At 45.7% G+C, this 16022-nt stretch overlaps 1 protein-coding gene across 1 annotated transcript in view; it reads right to left on the bottom strand.

Moving 5' to 3' along the window:
- Positions 1–288: 288 nt before the first annotated feature.
- fam120b (family with sequence similarity 120 member B) overlaps positions 289–16022 on the bottom strand; it is a 16357-nt gene continuing 623 nt past the window's right edge. The window contains exons 2-15 of the mRNA XM_030377849.1: positions 15991–16022; positions 15304–15494; positions 14531–14664; positions 14273–14395; positions 13850–14041; positions 13438–13708; positions 13153–13333; positions 12853–12954; positions 12315–12490; positions 10174–10266; positions 4870–5076; positions 4514–4643; positions 1604–1931; positions 289–1410 (exon numbers count right to left, since the gene is read on the bottom strand). The exon at positions 15991–16022 is cut by the window's right edge and continues 103 nt beyond it. Of these exons, the coding sequence (XP_030233709.1) occupies positions 1380–1410; positions 1604–1931; positions 4514–4643; positions 4870–5076; positions 10174–10266; positions 12315–12490; positions 12853–12954; positions 13153–13333; positions 13438–13708; positions 13850–14041; positions 14273–14395; positions 14531–14664; positions 15304–15494; positions 15991–16022 (2191 nt within the window). The 3' untranslated portion in view covers positions 289–1379. The remainder of the gene's footprint in view (positions 1411–1603; positions 1932–4513; positions 4644–4869; positions 5077–10173; positions 10267–12314; positions 12491–12852; positions 12955–13152; positions 13334–13437; positions 13709–13849; positions 14042–14272; positions 14396–14530; positions 14665–15303; positions 15495–15990) is intronic.

Here is a 16022-nt window from a genome sequence, read left to right as displayed (position 1 = left end):
TGGCCTAGCCCCCCACAAACACCACCACACCCACCCACTCTGCTCCTCAGAAACACTAACATGCTTTTTTTGGGCCTATTCAAATGCATTCTCAAGCACCACTGCTTCTAAGAGAAAGGGTACAAGCTAGAAAAGATCGAGCAGTCTTATTTGAGGATCTTATTTGATGGCTTCAACTTGCTCAGATAGGCTTCATATCATGTGCTTTCCTCGTAAGCTGCCAACAATTTTCAAAGTCAATTTATTACAGAATGAGCAGACATTTGATGAGACAATAATGTACGTTGATCAAATTACCACACGGATTAGCTGTTTTATTCTCACAATTTTGAGCACACAGGACGCACGTAGATTCATGTACGTGCAGAAATGCACACATTTGATTTATAGTTTGCGCCATACATCATCCAATGCACAATTCTTACAAACTTTGAAAACAATGTTTCAACAGGTCAAGGTCTTTAAGAACACAGAAATGCAGATAGATGATTGGCATCACTAAGACTGAAGGTAATAGTGTCTTATGACGGATGCGAGGAGGTTTTCCTGCCAGTAACAGGACAGATATCCGACCCCAGCATCAACAGTAGCAGTGTCAGCAGCTCCGCGATAACATGAAGGATCACTGAGGATTACTCTGCCATCGCAAACAGTGTCCAAGTTAAACAGTAGGCCTCAATGGATACTCTTCTCCTCCCGCATCAATGTGTTTGAAGTGAGTCCTCTGATAATCTCCATTTTCTCCACCCTTTCCCCCTTCTCTATCACAGGGTGGGGCCCCAGACTGCTCTGATAGGCAGGAGAGAGAGAGAGAGAGAGAGAGAGAGAGAGAGAGAGAGAGAGAGAGAGAGAGAGAGAGAGAGAGAGAGAGAGAGAGAGAGAGAGAGAGAGAGAGAGAGAGAGAGAGAGAGAGAGAGAGAGAGAGAGAGAGAGAGAGAGAGAGAGAGAGAGAGAGAGAGAGAGAGAGAGAGAGAGAGATGGCAAGGCAGGAGAAGACTGACCAGCAGCCGATCCGTTCACTGCACTCGAGGAGCACACCTGCAACGGATTCTGCCTGGTGTGCTGGGGGTTCCTATGGAAGGCTTACGGAGAAATACAAAACGACACATTTGAAGTTTCTCTTGAAATTCCTCTAATCCTAATCTTTTAGAACCTGAGCCCCATCGATCCCCCCCCCCCCCCCCCCACTCATCCACCTCTCTTCTCTCCTTTCTACAAACAGTCCTCCTTTTGGGCTCATTCACCAAAACAGTTTGTTCAGAGTAACTTGACGCCTCTCTCTCTTTTGATCGTTTCTTGATCCGTTCTCCCCCCTCCTCGTTCACTCGATTCCTCCCCTCCTAATCCTCTCCCCTCTCCACCAGGCGAGCGAGCGAGGGCTACGACCGTGGGCCCGAGGGATGGGACCATCTGAAGCAGGGGAGGGAAGAAGAAACCATGATAAACGGTCGTCCTGCACACAAGTCATGCGTGTAAGCGATGAGTGTGTCGCAGCCAAAGGGGATTCAACAGTGCTAAAACAAACGATGGCTGACACACTAAAACCTAAATCCCAGGACTCTGCGTAATTGTCCCGGGCCGTTTTCCACGCTGTGCGCGTTACCTGGGAGCCAGCCGGAAGGCCCTCCTGTTTGGCCGTCCTGGTCGCCCTCTACGGGTCATCCCGTAAGGCCTTGGGTGGTTGAGCCCTCCATCGCCGGGGTGAGGGTACGAGAGAGGCCGGGTGTGTTGAGCTGGACTGGGCTGATGCCATCCTCCTCCCCCTCCTCCTCCTCCTCCTCCTCCTCCTCCTCCTCCTCCTCCTCTATGGTGGTAACCGCCCGGTTCTGATGGTCCCGTCGGCCCCTCATCCCTCCAACCCCCCCCACGCTGGTAGGCTCCAGCACGCCCCTCACTTTCCAACCATCCATCTTGGTGTCCGGGAGGATATCCTGGAGAGACGTACACTTAGGTTACGGTAAATCATGGCCCAGAGTAGATCAACAGCAGGAATTGCTTCCCGGCTGCTTCACGGTGGGTCTGAGGCCTGGTGGGTTTTTTTGTAACAATCCATTTTAAAGTTAATTTGTCGCTGGTGGGTATCCATGAGATCTCTCTCCCCAGGCTCGTCTGGGGAAGGGGGATCTTTCAACGCCTCGTCATATCAACTCCCCTCTTGAGGATTTATTATGTGAAACTGTCTCCACCTCAGTATACCAATGAAAAAAATGAAAAACAATTCTATTCCATGTAGAAAAGGTCCCCACAACCCTTTGGAAAAGGCCTCATTTTAAAGTAAAAGGAAAAGTTAAAGTGACTGGGAACCGGGAATGCTTCAGAGATACTCGATCGCTGCGTACCTTGGCCTCAACCTCACATTATCTGGAGGGCATTGCGTCTGGCAATCTCACATGATGTCAGAGCCTTCAATAAATCGTTTTTTTACAACACAACAACACATGTTTCCAAGTATGTGTGTTCGTTTCTGTCGTGTTGTAGTAGTAACATCAGAGAGAGGGAGACTCTCTCTGCAGCGTGGTGCAGTCTAATTGTGAGTGCAGACAAGCAGCGGAGATATTTGCTGAGGAGACTAAACACTAGGCCTCGCTCCAAACAAAAACCCAACTGAGCCCTTGACGATACCACATAGCGCCACCGCTACTCTCACATGCACTTACACACCCGCGCACGGCACGCCACGCACACACACACACACACACACACGCGCACACACACACACACACACACACGCACGCTCACAGTCCATCTCCCCACAATTCTGTAGTAATGGTTGGTGTCCACGTCTGGCAGGAATGAAATATCGAGGCATGAGAGTGTATCGTGTTCCATCTATAAAACCAGAAACATCCTCCCAGGGCCCACAGGGGGGGGGGCAGACAGCTCGGCGCAGGTCGGCGAACCCCGCGCCAACACGCCGTTCAGGCGCTCTCCAGCCGCTGACGCTCGCAGCGTGAGTCAGCGGGGGGGGGGGGGGGGGCGGTCAGCTCTATGACTCTCCCAACGAGAGCTCGTGATGATGATCGCCGTAATCGTCGATACAGCAAAAGCACCGCTCAATGTCTTATTTCGCTTCATTCGGTTCCTGACAATTTTCCGTTCTCGTGAAACGAGGAAGGAGGAGAGGAAAGACCCCCGTCGAGACACGGCAGTGATTCAGGACGATCGATCGATCTGGGCGCACAAACAAACGAGGGAGCGCGGCAGACAGAAGGAGAAATACGTTGACGAGGGCAGGGGAGACAAGAGGGGAGGTCTGCAATCAGTTAGTCTTGTTGTGTGTCTTAAAATAGAGCCCCCCCCCCCCTCCTCTAGCCTATAAACAGAAACATACTATTAGTAGTAGACTGACAAAGCAGGCCGCCGATCCAAGTGTGTGAATGTATGCGTGCTTGTGCGTGCGCGCGTGCTGGTGGTGGGGTTGGTGGTGGTATGCGTGTGGCCACAACACACATGGAGATGGTTACAGCGCAGCCCTCTGGGTAATGTGGTACGGCGAGGAGCGACGGAGGACTACAACCACACATTCTACCACTGGCGAGTTTGAACACTGGCGCCGAGTCAAAGCCTCTCGCTTTAAGTAGCGTAATCACTTTTCCTAATAGAGATAGTGCTAAGTACATCATGGGGGATTCAAGAGGCATCACAGAGGAGCCCCACAAACGATTGGGCAGCTGTGGACCCGGGGACCACCGTAGGGTCTGCGTATTCTCCAGGAACAGCCCCGGAGTTGGCTTGTATAGATGGACTCAAGCCAGGAGGGGCCTGGAACTGAACCTTTCATAAGCGGTCAGATCTTTGGACTTTCTGGACTCTGTTTTTTTTTTTTTCGTTTTTCGTAGCTCACCATAAGTGTATCGCAGTAAAACGTTGGCCTCTAATTACCGTAGACCGATCAGTCTTTCAGCAGGCTTTTTATCCAACGTAACTGATAATGGATTTGCAATACATGTGTCAGCAAGAAGTAGGCAGGAAGAGATGCCTACAGGTAGGTTGCATACATTGGAGTTTGAACCCACAACCTCTATGCGGGGAGTCCGACGGCCTAACCACTGGGTTCTGCCCCTAATTACTAGTAGTAATGAGCCCTTATGGATTCACGATTTTTGGGATAGCATTTTGAGTGTACTGGATATGCACGGCAGTTAAAATGGCTTACCGGATGACTTAGGGTTGAACACATAAAATAACTAAAAACAGCTCAGCCTCTTGGATCGGTTAAAAGTCTGAAATTCGGTGAGGAAGAGACTTCAATAAGGCAAGAATAGCCGTTGAATGGGGATTGAGGATCGGTAGGTAGAACCATGCAGGCTGGGGTTGTTGATGTGATTCGTAAATGAAGGGTTATTTAACAGACAACGTCTGATTCAACTGACTTTAGAGCTGCAAACCCTTTGTTATTCAGTTTGTTAATCTGATTGGTGAAGGCCCACAGTTATAGCAAAGTAATCGGTTCGGTCGGTTATGGTAACCGCTGAGGACAGGAGATACTTTGAGAGGCAAGTCAATCAGCTACCTGGCGCTGGAATCCCAGATCGGTGGGGATCTGGACTGGGTCTGGGTCTGGACAGCACAGTCCTACCCCGCTTCCTGCAAGCCTCCAGAACTTTCTCTCGAAGGATGACAAACAGATCCAAAGATGGGGTCTGGATGAAAAAAAGAACATCAAAGGGATCATTCACACATTTAACATTCACACACTGATACCGTTAATCCTACAGAAAGCCGTCGGATAATACTACGGCATACGCATGCACATTTCAATTCCATCCTTCTTTACTGGTTAGTGAAGGTAACTAGCAAGCAGGAACATATCCATAACTGTAAACCAAGTACGGCCATTTTTCTTTCACTCCATCCATCTCTACCCACGTGGTCGTCCGCCAGCTCTGAGTGATCGGCGCCAGAGTGAGCCAGCAGGTATTTGCTGTGGAACAGACGTCCGTCGAAGCTCTGCCAAGGCATCAGGGCATCGTTGGGCAGGGGGCCCCCACAGGCACAGTTGGCCCCGAGCAGGTGACCGAGGCCCCGCACGTAGAGGGAGGCCATCTGCACGGCCCGGCCGGAGAGGTAGGGCAGCTGAAAGACACACAGAGGACCACCATCAACACACGCACACACACACACGCACACACACACACACACACACTGAACCCATACACATGAGACAGACAGATAGAATCAGCATAGACACATACATGGACACATATTTATAATCATATTTCGGGGCAGACAGGCTGACAGACAAACGGGTCGGTGGACAGAGGGATAAAGTGTATTAACATATATACAGGCTCTGGAACTCCCTCCCCCCACACATAAAACAGTCAGACACCATTACAACCTTCAAGTCACAACTCAAAACTCACCTGTTCAAACTCGCACACAACGTCTAACTGATCACTGTTTTGATTGTTTGTTTGTTTTGTTTTGTCTTGTTTTTGTTTTATTTTTTTTATTTATTATATTTACTTATTTATTTATTTATTTTATTTATTTATTTTATTGTATTTTTTTCCACGATGTCTTGTTTTTTAAACGATTTATGATGACTATATGCTCTGTAAGGTGACCTTGGGTGTCCTGAAAGGCGCCTCTAAATTAAATGTATTATTATTATTATTATTATTATTATTATTATTATTATTATTATTATACGGACAGACTGCAGTGATACACATTGACAGAAGGATGGAGGGACACACAGACTTGATTTATACCATGTAAAACATATCATAAAAAAACACAGAGACCGAACAAAGCCATAACTAGGCCCTGGCTTCATAGTTTGGTCTTCCAAGTCTGTGACATTCTCCCTTCAGAACCGTCCCAAGAAACACACGCACGTTTCGCTGGGAATAAAGGACTACGATGACACTAGTCAACTTGAAAGTAATCCTTCCTTGAGGCCAAATCATTCGCATTATTTGTTTAGACTCATTAGGAAGGAATGCACCCACAGGGCAAAGTACAGGCCGTCTGTTAATTACAGACTGCTGAGCACTCATGACATTCATAATACCTTTCACCCAGTCTGTCTTCCGACAAAGAAAGATTTATTGGCCTTGACTGGGGGCAGCTGCAGGATAAGGTGAGGATTTATGGGGGCTTTAATTTATTCAGAGTTTTGCACTAACCTCAGCACAGGTGATAAGGATGTTGACTTTTGCTTAAAGAATGGACTAGGTCCAGATTAGTTTGGACCATCCCCGTCAAACAGTCCCATGAGCCAACGTCCATAAAAACAAGTCTTTCAGAAGAGGACGGTTTACGATTGGAATGCTGCATTTCCTATTTGATCAAATAAAAGAGAAGAAAAAGGAGCTCAATTGCTCCATTGAAAACAAATCTATTGAATCGTGACATTGGGAGAGTCTGCTAAATGCTTTAAATCCCCTTTTTTGCTTATTAAACTAACAAAGTGAAAGTCTTTCCTTAATAAAATACGTCTCTAGATGTAGCTAAATCGGCAACAAAAAAGGGGAAATATATTCAAGTACGTTTCACATGAGCGTACCTTTATACCAACCCTGATCACAAATGAAAGCAGTGCGGATGAATTAGCCTGTCCAAAGCATGTTGACTAATAAAGACCGTTGGGGCGATGGCTAGCGTAGTGGGGGCTGGTGAAATCCAGTACTGCTGAAAGGGGAGACGGCTGAAAGGAGAAATGTTGGGCAACAGGATGAACGCTAACTACAGCGACAGCCGTCGATAACAGCCGGGCAGATGTTCTCCGTGGACGTGTGTAAAAAGTCTGCGTGTTTCATCTTCTTTCACCTGTCGTTTGTGAGATAGCCCTGATAACAGACAGGGTAGATTACACACACACACACACACACACACACACACACACACACACACACACACACACACACACACACACACACACACACACACACACACACACACACACACACACACACACACACACACACAATGATGAGCACACACACTCAACCGGGCTTGCCACCTGCTCCTGGCCAAACACAGCTTCACCTACCACAAACAATGAACTGCCGGCATTAAGACACAAACACACGCTTGTGTTTGCGTGCAATCACAAGCTCACGCTTTCTCTTCTCTTTCTGCCTGATCTCCCACATACAGTCTGTTGGAGGGTGTGTGTGTGTGTGTGTGTGTGTGTGTGTGTGTGTGTGTGTGTGTGTGTGTGTGTGTGTGTGTGTGTGTGTGTGTGTGTGTGTGTGTGTGTGTGCGCGCGCACACACACACACACACACACATGCAAAGAGAGTATTTGGGAAATGCCAAAATACCAAATTTGAAAAAAGATATTTATATATCTTTGAAACTATTTCTGGAGACAGACACACGGCTTAGTGTGTGTGCGTGGGGGGGAGGGGGTGTTTGTGTGTGCGTGTGTCCAGTGGGGCGGAGTGAGCTTGGTGTAAATAGCTACATGTGGTGAGAGAGCAAGGACAGACATGCGACTGTCGCCAGCACATTCTCTCTCTCTCTCACACACACACACACACACACACACACACACACACACACACACAGACACTATTCACACACACACACAAATACCGACACTATACACACAGACACACACAAATACAGACACTATACACACAGACAGACACACACACACAAATACAGACACTATACACACAGACACACACAAACAAACACACAAAGACACTCAGTCTCTCACACACACACACACACACACACACACACACACACACACACACACACACACACACACACACAAATACAGACACTATACACACAGACACACACAAACAAACACACAAAGACACTCAGTCTCACACACACACACACACAAATACAGACACTATACACACAGACACACACAAATACAGACACTATACACACAGACACACACACACACAAATACAGACACTATACACACAGACACACACAAACAAACACACTCAGTCTCACACACACACACAAATACAGACACTACATACACACACACAAATACAGACACTATACACAAAGACACACACACACACACACAAATACAGACACTATACACACAGACACACACAAACAAACACACAAAGACACTCACAGTCTCGCACACACACACACACACACACACACACACACACACACACACACACACACACACACACACACACACACACACACACACACACACACACACACACACACACACAAACTAACAACCCTATGGGGAGGAATTTCGCAACTAAACAGACTCATCCCACACCCCCTTACTTGGGAAACACACACGCGCACACGCATACACACAATAACTTTTCAGTTGCTTTCACTCTTTCCCCATAGTAGGCACACAATAAAGCTGTTCTTTGTTCTGGTAATTGTTAAAAACATAGAAGCAAGCATTCTATCTTTACTTTATGGTTTTAAAGGCTGCATATTAAACCTTGTGTTGACTGATTGTGTGGACGGTACAAATTATAAATACACACATGTGGAGTGTGGAGTAGTCCTCAAACACACATGTGAAAGAAAGAAATATTACTGTGTGTGTGTGTGTGTGTGTGTGTGTGTGTGTGTGTGTGTGTGTGTGTGTGTGTGTGTGTGTGTGTGTGTGTGTGTGTGTGTGTGTGTGTGTGTGTGTGTGTGTGTGTGTGTGCGCGCGAACGCGCGCGTGCGTGTTTACAAGTGGTTCTTGTGTGTTCATTCAGTGGGTTCAGAGGTTGGACCAATGGGCTGCCTGTGTTCGTATGTGTTTCCCCATCCAGGTTGAAGCAGGGCTTTGTTTCTGCTCTAGCTAATTTACCTTCTGGTAGGTTTTTGTTTAGAACGACTGTCGGAGCTTTGAACGTCCACTTACAGATCTTATTTAAATCAGAGGGCAGCCCTAATTATTATGTAGAAAAACAGGCAACAGTCAAAAATACAAATCACCAGACGTTAAGGACCGTAATTACGCTGTGGACAGAAACGCGTCTGAAGCCAGTAATGGCGTTTCTCAGGGCAGACGGTTCGCTCCCAGCACGGACATTAAGGAATCACCCCAAACACAATTGCTAGTCGTAAAACTAGGTGGGGATATGGTCCGACAGAGGCGGCGTAAAGCTCTGCGAATCGGGTAACTGAGAAGTCTATTTGTGCCGTCTTATTGTGTCCCCGGATTTCTGAATGAAATCATCTAGTCTACACATTATACAACCACTATGGACAGCCTCTGTGTGAAAAGTGGCCAACTCGGGTTGAGGTACGGCATCTCGTGTTGTGCTTCCTTATCCTGGCTTCGCACAACAAAAGCTAAAAATGTAGGGCGGGTTTGACCCGTTTCTTAAACGGACGAAAACAGCCTCGATTTAACAGTGTGTCAGATCTTGGGTTCAGTCCTAGCTCTGGACCGCAGCTCGGTCGGGGGAAAACCATGTACTAAAAACAACATTTTAAGTGTGTAATGCTTTGAAACACGTGTGTGCCAATGTATACTAGATAATGGAAACGTACAACAAATCAGAGGATGGTTGACGAAGACTTGGCAAAGCACTGAGATGAAGAATGTAAAAATACCAACAAAGTATTGGTTGTAATAAAACATATAGTCTTCGGCAGACCATTTTATTTAAGTTTTATCAAAAGACGGCAAGAACAATGACATCATGCTGTAAATGTCAAAAAGATGAATCTGAACACAGAGCTCAACTGACATCATATCAGGCACAGGTCATGAGCTACGTCTGCATGCTGGCTAGACACTGCATGTGTTGGGTGCTTAAGTTGTTTGTAGCCCACTGGGGTATTGTAAAACATAGAGAGCCATTGGAGAGAGCTCTCTGGACCCCTGTTGTAGGACAGCTCTGCTCCTAAGTAGCTCAATTGCTTGTTGGTTTTTTTGCATTTCGTCTCAAACGGTGACTCTTACTACCTCGCGGCCCCTTTCAGCCATCTTTGGAACACCCTCCACCGAGATTCAACAGAAATAATTTAAATGCGAGGTTCGTTTTTTGTTGTTTTCCGCCATTAACATGAATGCAGAACCCCCATGCCAAAACAGAACTAACCATAACCGGTTCTGACCAGTCGAACAGAAACAACCACGAACATGACTTCCAAGCAGCCCCCCCAAGTCAAACAGAACTAACCACGAACTGGTTCCGACCGGACCTTCAGCCCAACAGAACCAATCATGGACATGACTTCCAACTGACCCCCGGGCCCGACAGAACTAACCTTAATACACTGCAGCTCCTGGTGGGATCTGTGTCTTACACACACAGCTTGACTGAGATAAGCATCCAAGTCTTCTAGAGATAGCTGCTGCACCTAGACACACACACACACACACACACACACACACACACACACACACACACACACACACACACACACACACACACACACACACACACACACACACACACACACACACACACACAGGGAAACGTGTACATGGTTAAGAATTACAAACATATCCCACTCTGTTTATATCTCGTCTGTTTTCCGTGTGCCACTGTTTGTTTGGTCTGCTGTCTGTGCTGTAGCTAAACAGAGATAGAAACAATGCTGCTTGTCAGACATAAGGTTGCCTAGTTGGGTGGACAAAACAAACAAATCCCGGAACAACTTGAATGGAGTAGGGCCAATTGAATGTGAATAGAGCAGTGGAGAAAGGGCCGGCAGGAGCAGATAAATTCCCCCCAGCTGTAGAGTTATTCCTCAACACATGACGATGCCTCCGCCCCTCCATCTGTCCCAGTTACCATCTTCTATTGTTCTCATTTTCAGCTCCAGTCATCAAGGTGTAGGTTGGTCCACACATTTTCCAATCTGTTTGTGGCCGGATTCGAATGTTTAAGAGGGAATACACAGGCAACACATCAGAAGACTTTACCCTACACTACGCTCGTCCCATATCGACGGATATAGATGCATAGATGGGGACCAACGGCAGACCATAACACAAAATATCAATATGAAAAGGCAATACTAGAGCGCAACATAAACAGTGAGCTTTGTTACGTCGTTGTTGTTCAAAACACTGGGAAGGTTGTTTATTGTGAGTGAAAGTCCGATGTCATATACATTTAATCAGCAATAAGATCATTGATATATACACAGCTATGTTTAGAACGAAAAGGTTCGAAAGTTAATTCAAGTACTACTAATTGATTAATTTGTACTACTCATTAATTTGTATACACAACGGTTGTGGTTTTTCAATGAGAAACGGACCTCATTGTTATTTAAAACCCTTCATGGCCTCAGGTTGCTACCGGTGTTGTTGACTAAAGAAGTGCAGCTAGCACAAAAGCAGCTAAACAAGCCAGTTTCTTTAGCTAAACCGCGCACACATTTGCTGATATTGGCCGCCATCGAACCATGACAAAAGATGCAAGGGACAGTCAACAAATGGTGTTTAGGATAACATCATTCATTGATAAAGTAACCGTTTACCCCCACCCAGTTACATAACAGTCAGTCTCTGGGGCCCAAGTGAATCCAAATCAACAACTCCAGGGTAGGCATTTAAAAAAACTACAATTCACAAATTGCTTAAACTAATTACGATGAATAAAATAAACATTAAAAAGTATAACGATATGATTGAAAAGGCACAGAGTGAATTATACCAAATATTAGACAAAACATTTCTCCCAAATAGTACACATATCAAAACAAAAGTATAGAGAATAGTACGTTGCAATAACGTTTCTATCAAGTTATTTATCCTTATCTTCAAGGTGTTTGAAACTAAACGTGAACTAGTTTTTCGGTGAAATGTGAAAATTAGCAACGAATCGTTGGTACCGTTAATTATTATGGATTCTACCAAATGTGAATGCCAGTCCCTGCAATTCTTATTTCAACTGACGTTCCTATTGCTGCTCAAAGAAAGCAGCGCACTGGGATGACTTAACATGTTGGCTTGAAGCAGCCCACTTACAGCTGAGAAGCCAAACGACTCCGTTGATTACAGGGTGAGAGACATAAACAGTGTGGTTACCCTCCCATGTTGGAACGAGGCGCTAACATAAATGAAAATGAAATGGAGCAAATCAGTGTAAAGATTCAATCATTTGTCTGTGAAGTTAAAAAAAAAAACCTGATTGGGGTTTTATCCCTCTGCAGCACAGGGGATTTAACAAATCATATGATTTCCATAAACGTATTCCATTACTTGCTAACCGTGCACCGTCACTCTACCACCCATCAAACGAAATGCAAACGGAGACATAAGTCATGGCGGTGGGTTCAAACAAAACAAAAACACAATACTAATAATAACAACTTTAACTTTGAACGGTTTTCAAGCAACCCGACTACAATATCGACCGGACGGCAAGCCAGTTTAATCTGAGTGGAAAAACTACCTGAAGCACCAAGTGTGTGACCAGACACAGAACGGCGAGGAGTGAGTCTTCTTCTATGGTGCCATACAGCGGCGAGAACTCCTGGCAGTCGAAGATGGACAAGAAGTGCGCCAAACGGGGATCAGACAGTGCGGGCCCTCTGCCGAACCATAATGACTCCAGACTTGGCTCATCCTCTGTACAGAACACACAGGGAGAGAGAAGGGTTATACTCTGTATTGGACACCCATGTTGTCTATCTGTCTGTCTGTCATTGCCTAGACTCTTGAAGGCTGTAACAAGCAAGGGCAGGGGAAACCTTTGGGAATTACTGGAAAACACTTTTCAACTCATTGGCAGGCACGACTTACTGTTAGGAATATCCTTTCACCATCAAGTGGAGCATGTCTCCACATGAATTATCATGAACTATCTCCATCAAAGGTAGAATTCTGGCTCAATCTTGATTAATTGGTGGCACCGTTTCGCATTCCAAAACTAGGCAACACACTTTTTCTAATCCTCCCTCCTTTAAATGTAATGAAACAGGACGAAGTACCTGAGATGCTGAGAGGAAGAGGGTGGACTAATTCAGGTTCCTTCAGCGGGTTTCCAGCAAAGACAAACCACTCTTTGACAGCTGGCCCCTGTGTACCGGTTTCTGAAAACACAAGAAAGGAACTTTGACATACCGTTTGGAAACCGATACTCCCATCATCAGATCTCATAGTGAATGCATGGGTCTTGCCCGTGTATTCACAGTCCAAGAATGAATCTGTATTTTGTGTCTGAAAGCGGAAAATATGGAAGCTCCAGATGGAGACACAGACGGATAAAGAGAGAGGGAGACGGCATGTACCTTTACCACTGGGCAGCAGTACGCCGTAGATCCGCTGCCTGCAGGTCTTATAGACCAGGGCCTGAGGGATCAGCTCGGTGTCCTCTTCGTCCTCCATAGTGTTGCTACACTCAACCACTCCTTCAAACACAACGCTGTACACCATGAAGCTCTCCGCTGTTACGTGCTTTTCCCTACACACCTGAGGAAACCAATGAAAGCGACAGATCTAGGCAGATCTGTTGCTTACTAGGCAGATCGTTACCGGGTGTTTTTTGAATGAGCAGGACGCTGTGCTGAAATTACCTTTAAGATTTTAGGAGTGACATATCTCTCCATCACACAGGAGGTACCAGGGGGGACGTCTTGGAGGTCGACCCCATGGAGAGGACCCTGTCCAGGGAGTAAGTAGGAGTGAACTCCCCTCTCCAGGAGTTTTCGGTCAGGGTCTGAGAGACCCAGTGACTGAGGGATAAGCCCAGGGTCCTCCGCTCCACTGCCCCACACAGAGCGTACCAGCTGGGCTACAGCAAACACCTTTTCCCCTTTGGAAGCACCAGGATATAGAGGGTCTCTCCTGAGGAAACATACATCCAAGTTAGAGCAGCAAACTTTTCTTAGTGTGAATGGTTTAAATGGATTAATTTTGTGGGTAATTAACATCCATTATTGGACAAAAAAAAAATCCATAAAACGTGTCAACAACCGTGGCCAATACCTGTATGCGGCCATAGCATTGCTCCTAACATGCTGCATCCGCTCCTCTGACACAATGTCATTGCCTAGAATACAGGCCAGCAGAGGTAGCTGGTTAACAGCCAGGCCCAACGTCTGGCACAGGCTGTCCTGGTTGTAGGTGACTGTTGTCAGTTGATCCAAATTCAGCTTTGCCACTGACAGGTAGGGGGCACTTTAAGGAAATAAAAGTTAAAATAACATAATAATAATAATAATAATAATAATAATAATAATAATAATAATAATAATAATAATAATAATAATAATAATAATAATAATAATAATAATAACAAAATTGAAAATAATGTTATCTGGTAAAAAAAGGAAATTCTGTAAATTAAGCTCAATAGACATACTACTAACAAAATAACACGTCGACAAATAAACATATTAACTTTTTGACCTGTTAAAAATGATGAAGTCGGAGTCCTGTCCCAGAATGCCCATGCTGCCATGGCGATGAGCATAGCTGGCGATCTCATAGTCAGCCTCTCGCACCGAGCAAAACACCTCCTGACCCAGTGACCTGAGCAAAAGTCATCTTGGAATATGTCAGCAGCAATAGCGTGGCCGCTTGAATGCTTGGTTGCACAGTGTGAGTCACGACGATAAACAAGGCGAAGGGCTATTAACGGACACTATTGTTGAGCGCAGAGCTGACCTAAGGGCAAAGCGTGTGAAAGTGGCCAGGCCAGATGGGAGACAGAAGAGCCCTCGCCCCGGCTGCACCCCGTGGATTCTGATGTGACGGAAGACCTTGGAGATCTCCCCGTCGACTCTGCGTCGCCTCCTCACCTTAGCAGGGGAGAGGGAGAGTGGTTGAACGAACACGGGCAACAGGAAGACTAAATAGAATTCACTTTGTGAATAGAGCGATCCATCATCCGAAGATCGCTACTACTATGTACTGTTTGGTCTCTAAGCATTTCATCCACAGCGTTTTACAGTGACTATACATACATGTCATGAAGAAGAAGGTAGGAGTTAGGCATTCTGCTTATTAAGAATGCCGCAAGGTAGATGATGAACATTGGAGAGCCAACCCAATCCTTTTGGCTGGGAGTCAAACCCCCTTACTCCTACACTATCCCTGCTGTGGCTCGTATACTGAGCACCTGTCTGCAACACTGCCATAAAACCGTGTGACGCTATCAAAAGGAGTCCCTCTATGTTGTCTTACTGCTACACCTGAACAACAGGGCCAATATATCTATTTAATTTGGCTCCTACAAGCCCCATTTGTGGTTTGCTGAATTAAATTGGATAAGAAATTTGACCAAGCTGTAAATCATTTAAAGCTTAACTAGCATACCCGCAGCACGGTCAGGCTTCCCCTGTTGTACTGCGTGAGCTGCCCTTTACATGTTCGACCAGGAGATGAGAATGGAGACATTGGACATAATTATTGGTTTGAAGAAGAGGTTCTATCCTCACCCACTCTGGTCTCTTGTGTTCATCCACCACCCCGTCGAAAAAGAAGACCAGCCTGATGCCCGCGCTGGTGAAGGCCTCTACCCAGCGTACCAGGATGCTCATGTACTCCTTCCACTGCCCCCCACTCACCCAGTCCTCACAGGAGTACCAGGAACGCAGGCAGGCCATGCCATCCACCACTAGTGTGGGACCTAGGAATGGAAATGTAAACATAACCAAATAAAGGCCTGTGAGCAATATAATGTGGGGCGAATGCACACAAATATGATGATATACACAGGATCAAGGGCCCAGAGGATTTGCCAATTGTTTGGCAATAGGGCTTGTTCACTAAAATGCATCATAGGGTTTTTGCTTGATTTGGGCAGTTTGAAATACAACAATCTCTCCCCATTAATGACAAATCCATTAACACAACATGATTAAAACTAAACAATGACCAATAACCGGCATTAAAATGGGGGCAGCAATTGCGATGTGACATCACCATGTACAAGCCCTATATCCCTATTATTACCCCTCGGGCTACCCTCACATACTACTAGTAGACAATTCATAAAGATATGCAGAAAACGTATGCATATATTTAAACCATAACCAGATACAAATTAAAAAATGCTTATCATTATTTTATGTAGTTGTATTACTGTATTTAGTATATGTTATTTTGACTGAGATCATCTTAACTGCTCTTGGCTGTAGACGTAGGTACGTGCTGG

Source organism: Gadus morhua, chromosome 14 (genome assembly GCF_902167405.1).
Source record: "Gadus morhua chromosome 14, gadMor3.0, whole genome shotgun sequence".
NCBI lineage: Eukaryota > Metazoa > Chordata > Actinopteri > Gadiformes > Gadidae > Gadus > Gadus morhua.
Note: the sequence above shows the minus strand (reverse complement) of the source record. Positions and strands in the feature narration are given on the sequence as shown.